This window comes from Malus sylvestris, chromosome 10, assembly GCF_916048215.2.
Source record: "Malus sylvestris chromosome 10, drMalSylv7.2, whole genome shotgun sequence".
Classification (NCBI taxonomy): domain Eukaryota; kingdom Viridiplantae; phylum Streptophyta; class Magnoliopsida; order Rosales; family Rosaceae; genus Malus; species Malus sylvestris.
The window spans coordinates 7,483,257-7,508,169 of record NC_062269.1 but is presented as its reverse complement, the minus strand read 5'-3'; the positions used below and the strand labels follow the sequence as shown (position 1 = coordinate 7,508,169).

The 24,913-nt window shown below is 36.4% G+C and overlaps 1 protein-coding gene across 1 annotated transcript; it reads left to right on the top strand.

Moving 5' to 3' along the window:
- Positions 1-2,567: 2,567 nt before the first annotated feature.
- On the top strand, positions 2,568-3,379 carry LOC126584925 (auxin-induced protein 15A-like). The gene has a single exon (XM_050249298.1). It carries the CDS (start codon positions 2,681-2,683, stop codon positions 2,978-2,980), a length of 300 nt encoding a protein of 99 aa, XP_050105255.1. The 5' UTR covers positions 2,568-2,680; the 3' UTR covers positions 2,981-3,379.
- Positions 3,380-24,913: the final 21,534 nt, after the last annotated feature.

Sequence of the window (24,913 nt, the reverse complement as noted above, 5' to 3'; positions counted from 1 at the left end):
ACAAGGGGGAGTGTTGTAAACTTTCTTAGTTTAAGTGTGATTGTGTAAATCCTAAATTAGATTTGATTCTAGTTATCCTTTCCTATTACAACTTGTATTCCTTGGGGATGAAGGAATTTCTTCTCTCCTTTTTACTACTATAAATAAAGGCACTATGTAGGAAGGATAACACACACACTCCCTACAATTCTACAAACACATCTCTCTCAATCTCTTCTCCTTGCCGTTGGCCCTCTTACCATTGTCAGATAAAATAAGCTACAACATTCTGTAATTTATAATTTCGTCATTTTAGAATTCCTTAGTGATTTAAATTTTCTCATCCAAACACGGTATTAACTTTCGACTTTTCTCTAAACTTTTATATTAAAAAATTAAGGACTCAAACTCATATTTTAGCTGATTTCCTCCTTATCGTCTAGATTTCCATATATTTTGTGCCAATTCTTGTTAAAGGGAAGCATGTGCACAACATGTGAGAATAATTAAGTCGTTTCACTCTTCAAAATAATTAAAAAACTGAAAAATAAAATCAAAACAAAACTTTCCCTCTCTTATCTTCCCGTCAACTCCTATCCTCCATTTCATTTTTCACTCTTTTTCATGATGTGATTGCCTTCATGAGTAGCTAAATTATTCTTTTTCTTGGAGCAGGTACCATCTTTTTTTTATCTCTTTGACAAATAATAATTTTTTTTAGTACATTGATATTTTTACATTAAGAGGAGGGAGAGTTCGGCTAAACCACATAATGGACAACCTAATTTGGTATCGAATTCACCATTCACGAGATTCGAACCTAAGACCTCTCACTTTCAAGAGAAGAGGAATACCACTAGACCGTAATATTGAATGACGACAAATAATAATATTAACAAAAGCAATTCCAAAGCAATGCATTAGTATACAAACCTGATGGCCATATTAAGTCGTGTATGTTATTACTTCAGAATAAACTAGAGGAAAAATTTAGTACATATTGTGATGACTTGTTTTGGGATATTATGCAAGTGTGTGTATGTACGTACATATACAGATGAAACTCGAAATGGTGTATTTAGGAATTTGGGAAATATCTGTAATGTAGAAAAAATGTATGGAAGAAAATATGTTAGGGTTGGCAAGTTACATAAACATTTGAAGGATCTGATAGCGTTGTCTTCCATCTCAATCTCAAGAACTTGGTAGCTTTTGAGTCTGTATATTTGTTGGTGAACATTTTCGCCACAACCTTTTTTATGACAACCTACAAACATGGAACCCCACTTGAAAATATTTAGATAGACGAGTGGACAGGAAAAACTACTTCTTCATTTGAGCGACTTACTTCCTTTGAACACAGTAGAGGACATGCTTCAGACATATGTATCCATAATTTCTTGACTGGAACAGATAAGGCCCCTTAAGATAACAATAATCTTTGTTATCAAACGGGATTTAGATATGTACGTATTACCTACTGCTTTTAAAAAAGTAACCACTTTTCAAAAAATTAATAAGATCTTATGTGCACACACGGATTGAGTTTGGTCTTGTTCATTAGAAATCTATTCAGGGATGAGTTACGTGAGCAGGAATAGGTACAAACCGATGTGTTTTGGCAGATCCTAAATTTTAAATATCTCGTAGAACAAAATCATTGTGGCGGAAGTTGATTTGTATGATCGGTCAACCTACAAAATGGTAAACGGTAAGAGTCTTGATTATTCAATTACTAATTTTTAGCCGGTTATTATCAATTTATCTTCTGAAACATGCATGCCAACGGAGTTGCTAAAACAAGAGTTCAATCTACATAGATAACTTTAACAGATTTTTGCTTTAGTTTCTTAGATTGAGTTCAAAGTGTTTGATCTAATAGTGAATCATCAGTGTTCATTGTCTCTAGTGTTCCAATAGATCGGTTTTCTGGTTAGATTCCATAGAGGCAAAACAAAATGAGATTGAACTTTCTTTACTCTTTGATGAATCGACAAAGTCACATCCCTTCTTATACATCAGGCCCCATGCCAGATTTTCATAGCACCACATATTCTTGTTTGCCAAGTTAGCATTTATTCTATGGTTACAATGAAATGCAAATTATCCCACAAACGTTTGTTTGATGGGGCATAACGTATGCACTACTGTTGGCCCACTTGTTTAACATCCAGTGTGCAAGCAATTGATTATTTGAGAACATGTGGATGCAACAAAGGGTTACCCAGTCGTTAGCAAGGCCTAACCAGAAAAGTAATTCGTGATTAGTGATTAACAGGCATGTCTGAAGCAAAATGCCGCTTATCTGACAGGCATAAATAATTGTATTTGAACAAAATTCACATCTAGTGTTTTGTGTTGCCTGTTATCCGGAGGAGGTAGGGAATCCTGCTTCCACACAAGAATCTGTCCGAAAAATCTGTCGGAGTAGGGAGTTATGTGAGCAGCAAGACAAAGCCATGTGATTTGGTATAACCTAGTTTCTCTCATCGTTTCTCTTTGCAGTTCCTCTTGACCAATAATTTCATGTACCATAAGATTTTTTCGCAAACCCTTTCATCTATATATACACATGATCAAGTTTACAATGGCATTAGCAACTCAATCTTCACCTTCCCAAGAATATATCAAAGCTTTCTCTTTTTTCCAAGTCCTTCGAATTCCTTTTCTAGTTCTTTTATCCCCTTGAGAACATAAATCGATGGGTTTCCAGTTGCCTGGAATTGTTAGCGCGAAGAGAAGTCTCGTCCGGTCTCTATCTAATTCAAAACAGACAGCTTCAAAGACCTTAGATATCCCAAAAGGCTATTTTGCTGTGTATGTTGGGGAGAGACAGAAGAAGCAGTTTGTGATTCCAATATCATACTTGAATGATCCTTTATTCCAAAATTTGTTGAGTCAAGCCGAAGAGGAATTTGGATATGATCATCCCATGGGTGGTATCACAATACCTTGCAGTGAAGACACTTTCCATCATCTCACTTCCTGCTCAAGTGTGTGAGTGATCACTAAAGAAGTGAATATGTGATCCACTTTCATGTCCAAAAGGATCCTCATTTCGGAACACACTGAGCTACGATGAAGGAGAGGCTATGGTCGATCATCCACTGAATCGATTCACATCCTGTGTTGAGGTGAAGCCGTCAATAATGAAGCTGCCTGTGATCTGAGCTGAAAGTTAGGAAATTAATGAAGCAGACACAAATATTTCATCACCAAAAACCCAACTTTCCAAAAATGATGACTCAAAAATTTTCGACAGATGCTGTTGACATGGGAATTTAAATTAACCCAATTAGTTTTATGTGTTGGCTGCTCTAAGTCAATCAAATGTAAACTGCTCTGCTGCTTTTGAGCAAAATATATTGGAATATGAAATAAAATTTATATCCTTATTCAATTTCTTGTTGGAATTTTTAGATCGACGGGTCCAATGTGGGATTCCAACACTCCCCCTCACGTGTAATCCCATTTAGTGTTCACACGTGGAGATCTACACATCGGCAATTGAAACTCAGAGGTTGGCTCTATGTTAAGAGTCGAGACAATGGAACTTAGAGGCCAGCTCTTAGTTAAGAGTCCTGGCTTGTTTCCTTCTTGGTGACAGGCTCATTGGCTTGTACGAGCCCGAACCTTGACTCGGATACCATGTTGAAATTTTTAGATCCACAAGCCCGGGGGACCCACTCTAACGACACTGATATACTGTCATCAACTTTACCACATGCTCAATCAGTATTAGTTAGAGTGGGGGTAATCATATTTAAACCCCATTATTTTCTTTTCACCCACCGATGTGGGGTTCCAACATTTCTTGTCTTAATTTTTTTATTATACTTCTAGCTTTGGTGCCTCAAGAAATAGCAATGTAATCTGTTATATAATTAAATTATCAATGACAACAGATTTTCTCAAGAAATGAAATTCATATAGTTATACTTACAGATCTGTGGTGCTTCAAGTAGTAGTGATGGCTCCCCTCTCAAAATAAAATTATGAGATATATGTGCTAGATACAAATATTATGGGGAATTTCTACATTATTTTTGATAATTTAAGAGAGCTACTAGACCCACTCCATTGTCTTATTTCTCCACCCACGTTATAATCCCACCCTCCTTAAAAAGTTAAAAAATTAAAATGTTATTTCCCCACCCACTATTATTTTCAAAATAACCTTTAACATATGCATACATATGAAATTATAAAACATATAATTTTCATAATGCATCACAAACGTGGTATTTCAACTGGCTCTCGTGCCAGGGTGCGGTTGATTCATTCCAAGCGTTCTAAAATGCACACGACAATGAAACAACAAAAAAGGAAAGGATTGTTTGATTTGCTTAAAGATTTTCGTAGGTGAGTTTTGTGTTTCTCAACATAGGTTGGCCAAATTCAAATAAGCAATAAAATTAAGGATATGTTGCCCAAATCCTTTTTGCTGATCTTGACGTCACAAGTATGCAAATTCAATTGGAAAACACAGAGGTACCCAAATTCAAAAGCTTCGACGGCAAATGCAAATGACCCACATACAAAATTATTCTTTTACCTCATCAATAGAAACATAATCTTCTAACTCTTCCATAGAAGCGTCATCTTCTACTTCTTCAACGAAAAAGTCATCTAAATCCTTTTTTTTTTCTTCCTCTAGATGAAAAGAGATGGAAAGATGAGTTAGGGTTTAAGATAAACTGAGCGTGCAACCCAACCCTTATTTTTTAACGCAAAAGAGGATAATTATGTCCTTATCAGTCATTTTACAATTGAACAAATTTGTAATTAAAAACTTTAATAAAAGATGGGTGAAAAGATAAGACAATGGGGGTGGGAATAACATCACTCTAATTTAATCCTTTGACTTGGTTAATTGTTTTCACCGTGTCGGTGCAACTTATTAGAGAAAAAATACTAGGATTGTCGGAGACAAATTTCTGAAAATTTCCAAATAAAGTCTTTCAAATTTCACAACTAAATGCAAATTATGCCCTACCAATTTTATGACCTGCAAAATAAAAAAAGCATTTGAAATTTTAGAGATGTGTGAATAGGAATATCCCCTTGTGACTTCCATCCAATACAGGACTTCAGACGCATATATCTACGATTACTTTCAGAACCAGATTAGATTTCTTTTGATGACATCAGTATTACGGTATCAGACGCAATATGTACAAGTTAACCTACTGCATGTCCAATATGAACCACTTTACGTACGTAAAATCTCAGCCAGCCTAGGAACATTGCCTCACCTGATCGATCTACTTTTTCCTGCAAATTACTCTTTCAAGAGTTCCGTAAACAATTAACTTCCTATTTCAGGTCTATTGATATTTAGCTTCAAAAGGTGGTCGAACATTAAAATCAGTACAATTTATTGGTTATACTGCCTCATTGAATCTTCTAGATTGCCAAAACAAAAGAAAAGACTTCCGTAGCTTGTTGAGAATGACGGGATACTAGATGAAACGACAAACCCACATGCTACGGGTGGGTTTTGGTGAGCCATGACGTATGGAGTGCCGTTGGTGTCTTTATTGACACGCCCGACCCTGATATCCACTAAACACCAGAGTAGGCACGTGATAGCCAACATTTGAAGGTGACGAAACCATACTAATATGCATGAGAAATAATAAATATAAACAACACTTATAAATTTAAATACAATGATTATGCAATTTAGAGACATATTCAGAGCATACAACTAACCGAGACACTAGAATGGAAATATAAAATTGAATGAACAAAGAGATGGGTCCTGCACCGAGGGGACTTGAAGATGCCGATGCGGGAGTGCCTTGACGCTGGGATTGTACGCCTCGATTATAGGCCTTGAGGGGGCACAAAAAAAACATGAGTGGACCGAGTTGATATGTATAAGTAATACTAAAACAATTAATCTTTAACGTACTAACCCCCAGGTTTAGAAAACTCGTATAGAATAATAAGTAATAGGTTTTTCCGAAAAGCCTAGCATGCCATAAAACCTTTCATAAAACATATATCGTATATAAGTTGCTTAGTAGTGGTAGCACAAGGCATAAAACCTTTCATATAAACATATATCTTCATTCGCCCGAAGGCACTACATCTCCCGGCCGAAGCCAATATAAATATCTTCTGCTCGTATACACCAACCAAACGCTCGGCCGTAGCCAATATATATATCTTCCACCCGTAGGCACCAACCAAACGCTCAGACAAAGCCAATATAAATATCAATCGCCCGTAGGCAGGACATTCGCCTATAGGCAGATCATTCACCCGTAGGCAGGACATTCGCCCGTAGGCAAATCATATGAATAACCACTAAATAAGTACATAAAAGATTAACATAATATTTCTAATACATATATATATATATATATATCTTAATCGGAGTTCAGTAGCTAAAATGTCATATTGTAAAACCACGTTCACAAGTATGTATATAGTCATGAATCATATATACCACAAGGAACGTAAAGTCGATAAAGCATGATAATTCATTAAGCGTGAAACCAATTTACTCATAAACGTTTCATAAAACTTAACCAATAAATCATGTGTTTAAAATATGCATTTTTTAAGGGGTCACTACTACAAAAGGGGGCTATAGTGTCGGAGGGTGGTGTCGCTTTAATCTAATATAGTGGCGGATTAGGCAGTTGCGACACTAACTGAATATGACGTCGGATTTACTGTCGCTTATAAGCGTTATTAAATGTTTATGTCGCTTTTAAACCGACGTAAACATATATTTTAATAATTTTTAAATACTAGTGTCGCTTTTAAACCGACGTAAACATTATTTTAATAATTTTTATATACTAGTGTCGCTTTTAAGCGACATAAAGTGTGTATATATATATATTAAATTATATATATATTAAATTAAATTTTATATCCCTAAAAACTATAATAATTATATATATATATATATTAAATTAAATTTTAAAAAATTGGTGATCATTGGATTGGCTTAAATATACATACGATTCAATTTCTTAAGTGTTATACATACAAAATAAATAAATTTAAATCTACTTAATATATATATATATATATACACACCATTGAACTTGATTGGATACGAATTCTATGAAACTAATTTTGACAGTTATAAACGAAAAATCACGATTTAACGGTTATTTTAACTTCGATTTTGATGATTTTTTACAGCTACACTCATTGACCCTATATGAATACAATGAATGGATTCGATCTTCAAATTAAAATATTTACACAAGTGGATACCACAAAATCTTATGTTATACTTAATGAAAGTATAAATAAACTCTAAGTGTTAGTCAATCTATTGTTTTGATGGGATACAAATTCTCCGAAACTAATTTCAACGATCCCAATCGTCAAACTTGTTTGCATATGCTTCGATATCACATCAGCAAAAAATCACAAAAAACAAACATTCAGAGATCAAGTAACGGGACAAAGCTTTTTGACGGTTATAAACGAAAAATCACGATTTAACGGTTATTTTAACTTCGATTTTGATGATTTTTTACAGCTACATTCCTTGACCCTATATGAATAGAATGAATGAATTCGATCTTCAATTTAAAATATTTACACAAGTGGATACTATAAAATCTTATGTTATACTTAATGAAAGTATAAATAAACTCTAAGTGTTAGTCAATCTATTGTTTTGATGGGATACGAATTCTCCGAAACTAATTTCAACGATCCCAACCGTCAAACTTGTTTGCATATGCTTCGAGATCACATCAGCAAAAAATCACAAAAAACAAACATTCAGATATCAAGTAACAGGACAAAGCTTTTCGACGGTTATAAACGAAAAATCACGATTTAACGGTTATTTTAACTCCGATTTTGATGATTTTTTACAGCTACACTCCTTGACCCTATATGAATAGAATGAATGAATTCGATCTTCAAATTAAAATATTTACACAAGTAGATACCACAAAATCTTATGTTATACTTAATGAAAGTATAAATAAATTCTAAGTGTTAGTCAATCTATTGTTTTGATGGGATACGAATTCTCCGAAACTAATTTCAACGATCCCAACCGTCAAACTTGTTTGCATATGCTTCGATATCACATCAGCAAAAAATCACAAAAAACAAACATTCAGAGATCAAGTAACGGGACAAAGCTTTTCAACGGTTATAAACGAAAAATCACGATTTAACGGTTATTTTAACTCTGATTTTGATGATTTTTTACAGCTACACTCCTTGACCCTATATGAATACAATGAATGAATTCGATCTTCAAATTAAAATATTTACACAAGTAGATACCACAAAATCTTATGTTATACTTAATGAAAGCATAAATAAATTCTAAGTATTAGTCAATCTATTGTTTTGATGGGATACGAATTCTCCGAAACTAATTTCAACGATCCCAACCGTCAAACTTGTTTGCATATGCTTCGAGATCACATCAGCAAAAAATCACAAAAAACAAACATTCAGAGATCAAGTAACGGGACAAAGCTTTTCGACGGTTATAAACGAAAAATCACGATTTAACGGTTATTTTAACTCCGATTTTGATGATTTTTTACAGCTACATTCCTTGACCCAATATGAATAGAATGAATGAATTCGATCTTCAATTTAAAATATTTACACAAGTGGATACCACAAAATCTTATGTTATACTTAATGAAAGTATAAATAAACTCTAAATGTTAGTCAATCTATTGTTTTGATGGGATACGAATTCTCCGAAACTAATTTCAACGATCCCAACCGTCAAACGTGTTTGCATATGCTTCGAGATCACATCAGCAAAAAATCACAAAAAACAAACATTCAGAGATCAAGTAACGAGACAAAGCTTTTCGACGGTTATAAACGAAAAATCACGATTTAACGGTTATTTTAACTCCGATTTTGATGATTTTTTACAGCTACACTCATTGACCCAATATGAATATAATGAATGAATTCGATCTTCAAATTAAAATATTCACACAAGTGGATACCACAAAATCTTATGTTATACTTAATGAAAGTATATATATATTTATTAAGTAGATTTAAATTTATTTATTTTGTATGTATAACACTTAAAGAAATTGAATGGTATGTATATTTAAACTGATCCAATGGTCACCAATTTTTAAAATTTAATTTAATATATATATATATATAATTATTATAGTTTTTAGGGGTATAAAATTGTTACATTAATATATATAATTATTATAGTATTTTTTAGGGTTATAAAATTAATATATATAAAATTATAGTATTTGAAATATTAGGCGGGAAATTTCCCGCTTGTTTGAATGGATGGAGGACTTAGTGTCGGTTTTAACCGACGCTAGTGTCATTAAAGCGACGCTATGTGAATTTCAAAAAGTGTGTCAGAAGTTGGCGTCGGTTAAAAGCGACGCTAGTTTCATTAAAGCGACGCTAGTTTCATTAAAGCGACGCTAGTTTCATTAAAGCGACGCAAGTTTCATTAAAGCGACGCTATGTGAATTTCAAAAAGTGTCAGAAGTTTGTGTCGGTTTAAAGCGACGCTAGTTTGATTAAAGCGACGCGAGTTTGATTAAAGCGACGCGAGTTTCATTAAAGCGACGCTATGTGAATTTCAAAAAATGTGTCAGACGTTTGCGTCGGTTTTAACGGACGCAAACTAAGTACCCATATTTAAACCCTTATCTTTCCCATTTCAACCGTGCTTTCATTTCTCCCCCAATTTCAGAATTTCTTCTTCTCCTTCCCCATTTCATATGTGCGTCCCCTTCTTCCTCCTTTTTAGTTTTTCCTCAACTCCTTCCCCGTTTGCTTTGGATCACCAGTTTAAAGATCAACATTTTGAAGAACTCCAATTCGAGGAGGAAGATCTTGAAGGTGGTTCATTTTTAAATTATTATGATTATTAATTTTAGTTTCTATTTTGTATTCTAAATAGTTTTATGCTTAAATTGAAAATTTATTTTTGTTTCTTGGTTTTTAATTGTTTTTTTTTTGTATTTATGCATGTTGGATCTGAAGAGCAAGGACACTGGAAATCGCAGATCCATAATTTTTTAAAGGTATAAAACCTGAGTTTAATCTATAGAGATTAGAGCCCTAATGTTGAAGTAGTAAAGTATTGGAGCACTGATCTGATGGCAAGCATTGCAGTATGGAGTTGCTAGTATTATATATGGCACTATGGAGCTACAAAATCTGTGGTCTTCGACAAAGGCAAGCACAGGAAAGCATGGAGGATGAATTTTTGTAAATTATATGGAATGTTAGATGTAAAACATTTGTATATTATGGCACTATTTTTCTTTTGAATTATTTTTATTATTGTTTTTTTTGGCCTAAAATTGAAATTTATTATTTCGATTATATAATTTTTTTGAGTTATAATTATTTGAGAACGAATACAGAAACAGATTTCGACTTTTTTTTTAATTATTATTATCAAAGGTGGTGTCGCTTTAAACCGTCACTAGTTTGCATATTTTATTTATTTAATTGTTTTCTAACGTCGCTTTAAACCGTCACTAGTTTGCATATTTTATTTAGTTAATTGTTAACTAGCGTCGCTTTAAACCGACGTTAACATCAACGTCGCTTTAAACCGACGCTGCGTAGTGGCGGATTAAGCGAACAAAGCGACGCTGAAGCCCTTTAGTGACGGTAGCAATGGCGTCGCTATTCCAATCCGACATTGCAGTGTTTAATGTCGGATTTTTGCCAAATTTCCGACAGAAATCGGGGTTTCTTGTCGGTTTTTGGTCCGCCGGTGATAGCCTATATTGTAGTAGTGGGTCCACTCACAAATACTTCGCCGTCGAAAAGCCGTGCAAACTAGCGAAGACGGAAATATCATAAACAATTGCACCTAAGCACATAAAGGTACCAATTAATAAAACTCTATCATAAGTATTGAATTTTGGAAAACGGACATCAGAAACGGATTCAATACGTCGAATTACCCTAAGAGGGGTCCCGGGCAAATTTTGTAAAAGTCAACACAAAGAATATTCCCTAACAGAATATTCCATCGGATCTAGATCCGAGTTTGGATCGAAAGGGTTGGGCTAGTTCTGGGCTGGGTTTGTTTCTGGGCTTGGGCCGAGTAATAACTGAGTTTGGATCCGAGGGTTTTAGGCCTGAGACTTTAGGCTGGGTTCCAGGGCCCAAAGGCCTGGTTTGGGTTTTGGGTTAGAGGGTTTAAGGCTAGGTTCAAATGGGGTCTTAGGCTTAGTAGCCCGACCCAAAGGTTTGGGCTGATGGGACTTGGTTTCTCGGTTTCGTTTTGACCCAATTTTCAGACCAGTTTCACGGAGATGAAAGCAGGAGCTTCCCAAGCTCTACACTAAACTTGATGATGTAAACCATGAAAATGAAGCCATTAGGGAGATGAAGAGGATCATAACATACTTAGGTCCAGCAGTGGTCAAGAAGTGGCCGGGAAGTCACGGCATTCTTCACCGTAATCTGGGGAGGTTTCTCTCGAGTAGTTTTCAAGTTAAACCTTCACCAAGTACGAATAAATATGTTTTAGAAATCAAAGCAAACATCCAGAAATAGACAAAAGAGGTCCAAGACTCACCCAATTGAAGGTGGTCACACTCGTCGGATCTCCCCTTAATCTCGCGTCGGTTACCAAGTGCAACGGTCACTTTACACTTGCAGAGGAAGAAGAAGAATGAGAGAGGTAAGGAGCTCCGAGAGGGGCGAGGGAGATCACAATGAGAAAGAGAGAAAAAGGGAAGGTTGGAGTGTGAGTATGCTCTCGGGAAGGAGGGGGTGACAGAATGAAAGAGCTAAGGGAAGAGAAGGATCCAAGAGGTATAGGGTAGGGAAAAGGTAACACATGGCAGAATGGATGGGGTTAAGTGGGAAACGGGCCCCACTTGGCACACTAATTAAGGTTTAAAGGCAACAAAAACAAAATATCTTTCAAACCAAAGTGGAATTATGAAATTGCCCTCGACGTTCTGTAACATTCCAGATAGGTTGTTACAATCTATCCCGTTAAGAAAATTTTGTCCCGAATTTTGAAAATAACTTATTATGTAAAATTACTCGAAGATAGAAAAGAATATAGGTATAAAAAAGAAATCAAGTTAGAGTGGTTGCATCAAAGAGAATATGCCACACCGTTGCAAGCGGGTTGCAAAATCTTCTTTCATGCCTTCGAGCTCCTACTTTCTTCCCCAATCAGCAAAATAGTAGAAACATACTTTATAAAGATATAAAGTCGAAATTGTATAATAACGTAGGGTCAAAAATATTTACGTATGATACGTTAACATCAAAATAGATATGTACTAGCATAGAGGTCCAAAAACTCGTACTGAAAATTTAAAATCAAAAGTGAAAAGTGGGTATCGCCAAAGCATTCATAACGTCGAGTACTCCGAGAACATCTGTGTCTTTGGGTCAAGCCCCAATAATAACTAAACAATAACAACTATCGTAGACAGGTCTACTTGTCCACTTGCTTAACGAACCCAACGAATATGCCATCTATATTACAGTCAACCGCCCATGATATCGACAACAGATTGTTGTCTTGATAAGCAAGTAGTAACTTCCTAAGGGTGCAAACATACCAATTTGTCCAATCACAAGTCAACAACAACACAAGCACACAATTTCTCAAATCATAAAATCAAACATTCGAAAACTAATTCGCAGAACTCCACTGTCCAACCAGTGTTGTCAATAGAATCAATCAAACCAAGTATCAAATAGTGCCATACACAACTGAAACTACTTCAAATGAGATCAGTGCAAAAACTAATCATTCAGAAACCATAAATTAAACATGTCTTTCAAGATCTAGATAGTTCATTCAGATTGTCCAATAGTCAACGAATGAAAATACAATACAAGACAAACAACTTAGTACTCAAGGCCTTCATGAAAACTTCACAAAACTTAGAAGTGAAACGAGCATCACTAAAAGGTACAAAAGTGACGACACACCGAAAACCAAAACAATGTGATTCACAACGCCTAAGCAAACTGATTCATCGAATATTTCTCTCAGATTTAGCGAACAGCTATGCCAAGAAGGCAAAGTAAACACTAATGAATTTAAGGATCAAAACAAGTCCAACAAATCTAAAGTATATGATAACTGGAGTGAATGCGTAACTTTGATGCAAGAACACATGTAAGTACCTAACTTGATTATGTGGTGGCAAGTCGAGATAGTTGAGTGCGGACTTGACTCAGATAATAGTCTAATGTAATCTGATAGACGGGAACTCAAACATTTTCCCCATTCCAAAAATTCACAACAACTTGATACAATGATAAACTCAATGATAAACTCAATGAGATTCAAACACCAATGGTAATGATTCGCTCAATAGGGTATTAATGGGTGGTTGAATGACTGATGGTTCCAACTAAAACTTTCGATTCTAAGTGGTTTTCCTGAATAGTCTCTATAGTATAGAAAAGATATGAAGCGAAATGATACGAAGTGTCGTAAGGTAAGCACGAACCCAAAGTTGACTAAAATGATTTCTAGTACCAGAAGGTGAAACTGAGATCACGGTCGAAATCGATGGTAATCGAGACATTGGTCTAACGAAGTCTAGAATGAAAATTTTTGCCAAATGGTCGAAAGTATAGTCCTCTTGGACTGGTAGATAATACGACGAGTGAGTTAATCAACAAATACCGAAACGTCATCATAGTCTCCACGTGTACAAGATGGTTTGTACAGGAATCTATGGTGACACTCACCCGCCTCCGTTCGCATACCTAACGGGTCCTCGACAACCCAAAAAGGATAACCATGGAAATTTCTTCCCATCTCAAACCAGGAATATAAAGAAATTGAGATAAGCCCGATGGCTTCCAATCGTTAAGAGGCACACTCGTTACTCAATCCTGCTACATCAACGTGCAACCAACATTTAATAATACACCTTAGAAATTCGAAATGTGTTAAGGCTATGATCAAATGAGAAAATACCCTGTTGTCAGAAACTTCGCTCGCCATCAACATCGCAATAAAATTCACTAGTTTCTTATCCAAAAATGAAATAGGTCTAAGCTTAAAGAATAGTTAAGAACTGCTTATAGGATTTAACGAGGCCAAAGACATTTCGTATATCACAACACCATGTGAGGATTTTCAATTTCCAACGGTCGTAACCCCATTTTGGAAATTGATGAGAATAGCGTCTGCTACCAAAGAATCTCTCAAGAAGAGTATCAACTCTAAACAAAAACAACGTTTGAAGAATTTGACGTACATCTAACTATCGATGTTTAGTGAACTTAACCTCGTGGTTGGAGTAAGCAAGAAGGTTATCAAAAAAACAATCGTCAAGAATTGTTATAAAGGTCCACACGAGTTTCCTCAGCAGGAACGAGTCAGATGACATTGGTTTAATCCCACTAAACTAACACTTATTAACCTTCGTAACAACTAGCGTTTTACTCACTTTCTCCAACACACACTTCGAATGTTTCGAACAATTTCCATAAAGATATAACTTAGCCTGCCATTACTAGGGAACACATGTCGCAAAGTGACATCACCAACTCAGGTCTTCCGAATTCAAACCACTTAGGATTTTTCTTTTTGTTTCACCACATTTCTGTGTAGATATGACTTTGCCTGCAATTCCTAAGGAACGCATATTGCATAGTAGCATCACCGTTTTGGGTCTCCAGTTGGTCTTAACCAACTCATACCATTAAAAACTTTTCATTTCCAAACACTCATATGTAGATCCGACTTTGCGTGCAATTCCTAAGGAACGTATGTTGCAGAGTATCGGTCCAATGTTGAAAGTCATCCAATAATCCATTTCGTCATCGATGAGGCATAATCCTGGCACGAATTCTTGTATATCAACTAGAAGTTGACAGTTCAAACAGAGAAAGGTTTGCACAACTGCGCCAAATGGTACCAAATTCGGAAGTCGTGACACCCAATTGATGTCATGACCGACACACAACTACAGTAATAGAAGATCCTAAGCATGCTCTGAATAAACCACGCTCTGATACCAAATTGACACGCCCAACCTTGATATCCACCGAACACCAGAGTAGGCACATGTTGGCCGACACTCGAAGATGACGAAGCCATACTAACATGCATAAGAAATAATAAATATAAACAACACTTGTAAATTTAAATACAATGATTATGCAATTTAGGAACATGTTCAGAGCATACAACTAACCGAGACACTAGAATGGAAATATAAAATTGAATAAATAAAGAGATGGGTCCTGCACCGAGGGGACTCGAAGATGCCAATGCGGGAGTGCCTTGACGCCGGGATTGTAGCCTCAATTATAGGTCCTGAGGGGGCACAAAACAAAATAGGAGTGGACCAAGTTGATATATATAAGTAATACTAAAACAGTTAATCTTTAACGTACTAACCCCCAGGTTTAGAAAACTCGTATAGCATAATATGCAATAGGTTTTTCCAGAAAGCCTAGCATGCCGTAAAACCTTTCATAAAACATATATCGTATATAGGTTGCTTAGTAATGGTAGCACAATATATATATAAACATATATCTTCATTCACCTTAAGGCACTACATCTCCCGGCTGAAGCCACCAACCTACGCCCGACCGAAGCCAATATAAATATCTTCCGCTCGTAGGCACCATCCAAATGCCCGACCGTAGCCAATATATATCTTCCGCCCGTAGGCACTAACCAAATGCCCGACCATAGCCAATATATATATCTTCCACTCGTAGGCACCAACCAAACGCCTGACCGAAGACAATATAAATATCAATTGCCCGTAGGCTCCTGCAGTACCCAACCAAAGCCAATATAAAAGTATCCTTCACTCGTAGGCAGTATCATTCGCTGTAGTAGGACATTCACCCGTAGGCAGATCGTATGAATAACCATTAAGTAAGTACATAAAACATTAACATAATATTTCTAATATGTCTACATATAAATCTTAATCGGAGTTTAGTAGCGAAACATCATATCGTAAAACCACGTTCACAAGTATATATATAGTCATCAATCATATATACCACAAGGAACATAAAGTCAATAAAGCATGATAATTCATTAAGTGTGAAACCAATTTACTCATAAACGTTTCATAAAACGTAACCAATAAATCATGCTTTTCATGTATGCATTTCTAATAGTAAAATATGCATTTTTAAAGGGGTCCACTCACAGATACTTCGTCGTCGAAAAGTTGTGCAAACTATCGAAGATGGAAATGAGATAAACAATTGCACCTAAGCGCATAAAGGTACCAATTAATAAAACTCTATCATAACTATTGAATTTAGGAAAATGGACTTTGGAAATGGATTCCGGACGTCGAATTACCCTAAGAGGGGTCATGGGAAAATTTAGTAAAAGTCAACAAAAATCAACATAAAGAATATTCCATCGGATTCGGGTCGGATCTAGATCCAAGTCTGGGTCACAAGGGTTAGGCTGGTTCTGGGCGGGTTTGGATCCGAGGGTTTTAGGCCTAAAACTCTGGGCTGGGTTCCATGACCCAAAGGCCTAGTTTAGGTTTTGGGTTAAAGGGTTTAGGGCTAAGTTCGGATGAGGTCTTGGGCTTGGTAGCTGAACCCAAAGGTTTGGGCTGGTGGGTCTTGGTTTTCAGGATTGGGTTGTTTTGACCCTGTTTTCATATCAGCTTCAAGGAGACGAAAGCAGGAGCTTCCCAAGCTTCGGTCAACCTCGAAATTACACTAAACTTGATGATCTAAACCATGGAAATGAAGCCACAAGGGAAAGGAAGGGGATTATACCATACTTAGGTCCAGCCGTGGCCGGGAATTGGCCAGGAACTCACGGCATTCTTCACTGTAATCTGGGGAGGTTTCCCCTGAGTAGATTTCAAGTTAAACCTCCACCAAGTACGAATAAATATGTTTTAGAAATCAAAGCAAACATCCAGAGATAGACAAAATGGGTCCAAGACTCACCCAATCGAAGGTGGTCACACTCGCCGAATCTTCCCCCGATCTCGCGCTGGTTACCAACGTGCAACGGTCACTCTACACTTGCAGAGGAAGGAGAAGAACAAGAAAGATGAAGAGCTCTGAGGGGGGCGAGGGAGATCAGAGTGAGAAAGGGAGAAAGAAGAAAGGTTGGTGCGTGAGTGTGCTCTCGAGAAGGAGGAGGTGACAGAATAAGGGAGTTGAGGGAAAAGATGGATCTGAGAGGTATGGGGTGGGGAAAAGGTGACACGTGGCAAAAGGGATGGGGTTGAGCGGGAAACAGGTCTCACTTGGCACACTAATTAAGGTTTAAAAGCAACAAAAACAAAATATCTTTCAAACCAATGTGGTATTACGAAATCGCCCTTGACGTTCCGTGGCATTTGGGACAGGTTATTACATTCATTCAATCAGCACATGCAATTTACTAGCAGACCTAATTACGAATTTTTGGAGTAACGAGTCCAATTAATCGGCAGTTTGAATTGGTGGTCACATAGACAAGTGTCATGTCTCAATCATGTATGCTTCTTACCTAACATACATGATTCCTTGGGATTGAATCACATTTGGTAGTCCTTGTTGTTTATTATCCATATGTGGTAAGGAAGAGTTTCACAAGAAATCTCTCAGAGGATTTTTGTTACGGAGGATGACAAACCCATGTGATTGCTCACAAGCTAGTGTGTCCCTTATTGTTTACCATCCCAGAGCCTCTTCACCAATCATTATATCTACCTAGTGATTTTCTGCATTTTTTTCGTCTATACCGTCGAGTTCATCCTGAACAACAAATAATCTTGACCTTCCTAATAAGCATCAAACTTTCTCTGTGTTTTCCAAGTCCTTTAAAATCATTTGCTTCTTATTTTGCCTTCTTGAGAATATAGAGTCATGGGTTTCCTTTTGCCTCGAATTGTTACCGCCAAGAGAACTCTGATTCGCTCTTTATCCAGCTCAAACCAAATAGCCGATTCAAAGACCCTGGATATACCAAAAGGCTATTTTGCAGTCTATGTCGGGGACAGCCGGAAGAAGCGCTTTGTGATACCAATATCATATATGAATGAGCCTTTGTTCCTGGATTTGCTGAGTCAAGCTGAAGAAGATTTGCTAAGTCAAGCTACAGTGAAGACACATTCCTTCGTCTCACGTCTCGCTTAAGTGTATGTGTGAACGAGATCCGATCATCCAAAAGAGGCAAAGCCTCATTTCAAAACTCACTCAAGTGTCGAGCCTAAGAAGAATTTTGATATGGTCGTATCCAAGGCATACTCAGTTCAGAAAACATTGAGATTGGATAAAGAAAAGGCCACAATTGAGGATCTAAAGAAATGACACAACGTGGGTTGAGCAGACAGAAAAAGTTATCAACATGACAAATGATGATATCATGAACATTTGGTCCAAAAAACACAGGTCCAATCTTAATGCTAAGGCAATCAAGTTTTGTCTTTTATCCTGTATATGTAAACTTCATTTCCACTCCGAAACATATGAGGAAGTATTTAAATATATTGGCAAATTTTGAAAGCTAGCCACATTTTGTACCACGAAAAGATTTTTAGCCTACCTTTTGTTATTCTTACAAATTTAACTAATAATTAATGTAAAAATTCTAATACACCTTAAGTTAAAACACTAATACCCTCCCTATCCTTTCTCCCAAATCTTTAGGAGGAAAAGAATCATCGCCGACTATGTAATGGTGTCGTTTTTTGCAAGCCCTGGATTCCAAATGGATCGAGCATTCCTATAGCGCTCAGAAATTAAAGTCCAGTGGTTTTAGCATTATCATCACACATAAGAGCAGTAACAACAACGACGATGATAATAAACTTTATGTGGCAAAAGAAGAATTCCGGCGATTGAGGTATGTCTATATCTCGCCGATGGGGATACATCAACGGTGGATGTCATAGGTCATTCGAAATGCATCCACAACTACAGTAGCAGCTACGCCCGCCAAGCCAACTAAGGTGGGGTGTCCCATTGATGACATTTCTCCATACATACAAGGAGGGGTGGCTGCCCCTTCAGTCGTCAAAAATCGCCATTGAGAATGAGGATTTCACCCCTTTGGTCCTCTGAACTACCGCTAAAATCTACTTCATTACTTCTCCTACATTTTTGTTTTTAAATACCTAGGCCAAAACGAAGTCGTTTTTGTCCTGGGATAAAAAAGACGTAGAACGACGTCGTGAAGGAAGGCTACAGTAAGGCTGTCATTATTCAATAGTCTGGTAAGTTGTTTGATAATATGAAGGAATTGCTTGTGCAGAGAAGTTTCAAGTCCTATGAGGCTCTATTTAAGGCCATTATGCGCCACAACCTGCATATGATAGCCAAGAGGTATTTTAATGCAATGTTGAGTGAGGGAATAGAGCACAATAGGCATACTTATAAACTATATGAGTCACTCAGTCATGCCAGCAAGGTGTTTAACGAAACACCCCACTTAATTGTCTCTTTCTTGAATGCCACACTTAGGAGGTACTGTAGTGATAGTTGATAGGAATATACCTTGTATCTCTTCTATAACATGATATCTGAGTTAAGAGAATGATGGAAACCCCAATAATTTCATCATGTGTGAGGTTAAGGCACTAACATATGAGACAATAATGCATGGGCTTGTGAAGAAACATGACAAGGTTGCATTGAATATGTTTGTGGGTTATATGTCGTTGAATTGTATTCCATATGCGGATAAAGCACTTAATAATTCTGATAGCACCCATGAGATGATCTTACCCGAATTCTTCTTCAGCTGGACTTACAAATTCTTGGAATGAAGGTTGGTTCAAGTATGATACCATAATCACATACCGCTTCTTTTGGCCCTCCCCAAGAGAGCTTAGAGATGCTTGGGAGTTGGGCATTAGAAGACTGTGTTGCTTTACTCCTTAGTCTTGTCATATGTAAGTATATATAGATAAATTGGTATATGCTAAAAGCCATCCAAGGCACCAACATGGACAAATGAAGAGAGACAATAGTTCATTTAAAATCACATAGATTTGTCTATTAAAACCAAAATAACTAAAATCTTTTGGGAGGGATATTACCCTAAAAAATCAGGGACATACTTGAGACAGGCATTTTATTATTAGTTTTATCTTATATTTTATGGTAATTATGCAATAAGGTAATAAAGTAATTTATATTTACAGTTTAAGTTGGGTGTAGAGAGAGGTTACATGGGTTCAAATAAAATTTCCCTTTTACTAACTATTATCTTTACCACATTTTATTCACCTCATTTCTGGTCTTCTGTTTACGAGCATCAAAAGGGAAAGTTTATTTAAACTCATCTAACCTCTTTCTACACCAACTTAAATTTTAAATGTTAATTGTCTATTTTACCCTATTGCATAGTTACTATTAAGTACAAAATGAAATTAATAATAAAAAACAAATTTATCAATAGACCCACATACTCTAATTAAACCCTAGCATCACCCTTTGTTTATCCTACGTTCATTCTGACTAAAACCCTAATAGCTTTGACTAAGAAAAACAAGTTTTTCTATTGATGGATGGTGATTTTGAAGTTTTTAATCCCCCAACTAAGGTATGACTCGATCTATGGATATTTTGTTTGTTTGCTTCTTCTTTGGATTAAATTTCGTACTTTTTATATTATATTGTATTTGTTTTTCTCTGCCGTCTGCATGCACCCCAAAACACGAATGCAAGGACTTTTGATTGGTACTGCCAAGACATAAAACTTGATTCTTGGTGCAAATAAAGATTGCTCAACCTTAACCACGAACTAGCCAGTGGCATGTCTTGCACCTTTTTTATTCAAAATAGCTCCAATTTGTTTATTTGTTTATTAACATAGCAATAAAACACCTAGCCCTATGCCACCTCAAAGTTTCTTAAAAAGTATATAAAAATGCTCAGTTTAAAAAGGACTAAACTAGAGCTTGCATAACATTCTCTTGGCAAATTCAAGTCTAAGGAATGATCTCTTGGATCCCAAGTCCATGGATAGGCTGTGGTAGCAGAAAGAAAAAAAGCAGCCATGGAAATGCTAGTACTATACAACATATGCAATTGTATAGGGGCAAAGGATGCCTCTTTGAAAAGAAAAAAAAACACTCAATTAGAGATGTTATTTTATAAAGGGAATGGGTGTAAAGATAATTTTATATTTTGAATTCAGTTTGAGAGGGTAGTTTAGGTAATAAATTTGGGTTTAAAGAGATATTAATTCTTTAATAAAAAACAATATGGGTGAAGAGAGTAAGTTGGGTGTAGAAATAGGTTAGATGAGTTCAAATAAAATTTCCCGCATCAAAATATTTCATGCTCGTGTGATGAATCGTTTGATTCCTTATTTAGGGAATTTTAACGAAAAACTCCTGATACTATTCACTTTAACGAAAAACAACATTTTTACACTAAAAAGTCAATCATGGTACTATTTACTTTACTCTTTATTTTGTCCTTATAGTTAAAACTTAAATTTTTTAAGCTCTTTTTATTAGTTTTCCTTATTTATAATCTATGATACCTTCTATCTTGTATGTAAACTTTTCACTAACGAAATCTCTTTCCAAAAAAAAGGTTTACTATTATCAATCTTATGATACCTTCTATATTTAGCCTAGTAGCTTTTGCAGTTTAACTTAGGTGGTAATTGAGATCCCTTTCAGTTATAAATATTTTGTTATAGAGAAGATCGAAGAGGAAATTGGAATAGTTGTTCTTCAGATTCCGCTCTGATTGGTTATTCCTTTAGGATCTCTTTTAGTTGCTCTGATAATAACTAATAAACAGTTTTGGCCTAACATTATTTGAAAAACAAAATGAAAAATCATGGTTTCCTTTTATGCCATAAAGGAGTGTACTCATTTCATAATAAAATACAGGATTAGGCAATATTAGCTCATCGGAATACGATGCAAAGCATCCACCCCCCTTGACCAAAAGGCATAGGGTCCGACCCTCTCTCAGAGCCCACTATCCATCCTTCCATTCAAACTCACTACAACAATAACAACAAAGCATTTTTCCACTAAGTGGGTTCGGCTATATATCCATCCTTTCATTCAAAGTGGGTTCGGCTATATATCCATCCTTCCATTCAAACTCACTACATAGAGAAAAATATTTGGAAGCATGAATAATTTTGCTTGTGAAATTTCACATGAGCAATACACACGCGAAAACAATCATGAAATGGGACAAATTATGAAATAAGTTGAAGCACCAAAAGCACCTCAAGAGCTCAATTGGGAGAAAATAAAATTTAAAAAAAAAAAACCCACCATCTATCTACTTGTCTTGCTCTAAAGTGTTGAATTTCTCTAATGTATTGGTGTGAAGTGTTTTTTCTCTAAATTGTGATATTCCCCCGGGATTATATGTGTAAACCCCTTAAGCGTTTTAATTTGGACAGATTCATCGAATGATGCATATGTATAATGTTTCTTTACTACTATATGTCACGGCACATTTTGAACTGCTGTTTTTGTTGGTATTTTAAAGTTTACTAACTCAATACCAAAAATATGTGGGTGATAAGTTTTCTAACTTTATCACACTTCTCACTATCACTCTCAACAAAATTGGACAAATGAAAGAAAAGAAGTAGCAAGCTTGTTGATAACAACACACTTTGAAATATTAGAAGAGTTTATAACTCTTAAAGGTTACAAGCTGAAATTGAGAATGGGAATTACAAATAGCCTTACAGGAAGGCTTTCTTATACTTGCAAAAACAAAAGAACCACACAAGTGGTTTTTTTTAATAAACAAAAATACACACACACATGCAATCAATGATGGTGTTTACCATCTTTACACCCTTTCACACATGCACCACCTTTTGATACACACACACATGCAGCTTTTCTAAAAATAGTTTCACCACTTTCTGAAAAGTGTTCCAACAATTTCTGAAAAGTGTTCCACTACTTTCAGCTACTGTATTTGATTTGAACTTCCAACACACCCCCTCAAATCAAAATACCTTCATGCCTAGCATTTCACACAGCAATCGAAATGATTCAACTGGCACTGGCTTTGTGAAGATGTCAGCTACTTATTCTTTCGTGTGACAATAGACAAGTTCAATTGTCTTTTGCTTCACGTGGTCCCTCAGAAAATGGAACCTTGTATCAATATGCTTGCTTCTTCCATGTTGGACTGGATTCCTAGCAAGCTTGATAGCTGAGATGTTATCCACATGAATCACAGTCGATTCCACTTGTGGATGACACACTGACTTCAACAGATTTCTTAACCAAATTGCCTCACACACAGTTGAGGCTACAGCAACGTATTCGGCTTCACACGATGACAAAGTAATAATTGATTGCTTCTTTGAAGTCCATGAGAAAGTTGTTGATCCTAGAAAAAAACACATAGCCAGTTGTGCTTTTCCTTTCATCTTGGTACCTCTCTCCCCAATCACTATCTGAATAACAAAATAATTTTGCATCTTCACCAAAATTATAAAACAGACCATATTTTAGAGTACCCCTTATGTACCTCAAAATTCTCTTGGCGGCCAACCAATGAGACTCCCTTGGTGTTTCCATGTACCGACTCATGAGTCCAACGCCATAAACTATATCAGGTCTTGTGATTGTAAGGTACCTTAGGCTTCCAACCAAGCTTTTGTACACGGTTGAGTTTACAAACTCACCTTCTCCTCCTTTAGATAGCTTTTAATCCAGTTGCAACTGGAGTGTTGACAGCATTGCACTTGTCCATATTAAACTTCTCCAATATGTCTCTCATGTACTTTTGTTGAGAGATGTAGATACCATCACTTTCTTGCTTCACCTCTATGCCAAGAAAGTATGACATTAATCCATTGTCAGTCATCTCAAATTCACTGAACATGGATTGCTTGAACTCATGGAACATTGCTTCATTGTTTCCTATAAACAACAAGTCATCTACATAGAGACAAATAATTAAGAACTCCCATTTTGTACCATTCTTTATGTAAACTGAATGCTCGTATGGACATTTCTGAAATCCATTTTGGTGAAAGTAGTTATCAATCCTTGAGTTCCAAGCTCGTGGTGCTTGCTTGAGGCCATACAAAGCCTTCTTCAAATGATACACCTTTTCTTCTTCTCCTTGTACTTGGAAGTCTTCTGGTTGTTCCACGTACACTTATTCCTCAAGTACTCCATTAAGGAAGGCTGACTTGACATCTAGTTAATAAATTTTCCATTTATGGTGTGCGGCAAGAGAGATTAGCAATCTTACCATGTCAAGTTTTGCAACTGGAGCATAAACTTCATCATAGTCCACTTCATACTTTTATTTGTTGCCCTTCGCTACGAGCCTTGATTTGTACCGATCTGCACTCCCATCTACAGTGTGTTTGATCTTATACACCCACTTGACACCAATAGCCTTATGATTTGGTGGGAGCTTTGTCAACTCCCAAGTGTCATTCTTCTCGATGGCATGGATTTCTTCCTCCATGGCTATTCTCCAACGATCTTCTTCCACAGCTTCATTGAATGAAAGAGGCTCGTGGTCTGTATACAAGCATAAAAGGTTGGTTTCTTCTTCTTCTTCTTGTCCATATATCTCGGTGAGACTTCTTAGCCTCACTAGAGTTGAGGAGCTGCTTTCTTCACTGGATATAGGGTCACTCCTTGCATGTCTGTGCAATGAAGTTGTTGTGATTGTTTGAGCAGGTTGTTGCTCGAATGGTGGTACAACTTTTGGTTCTTCAAAATCAGGGAAGACGATATTCTCTTTACTGACTTCTTTGTTGTTCCACTTCCATGCCTCTTCCTCACTGAAGATGTCATCTCTACTAACCACTAGTTTGCTAGTTAGTGGGTTGTAGAGTTTGTATGCCTTGGACTCTTCACTATAGTTTACAAACACACATTTTTCACATCATCAAGCTTCCTCCTCTTGGCTTCTGGAACTTGAGCATATGCAACACACTCAAAAATTCTTAGGTGTGCAACATTCGGCTTGTATCCACTCCAAGCCTCTTGTGGTGTCATCTTCTTGACAC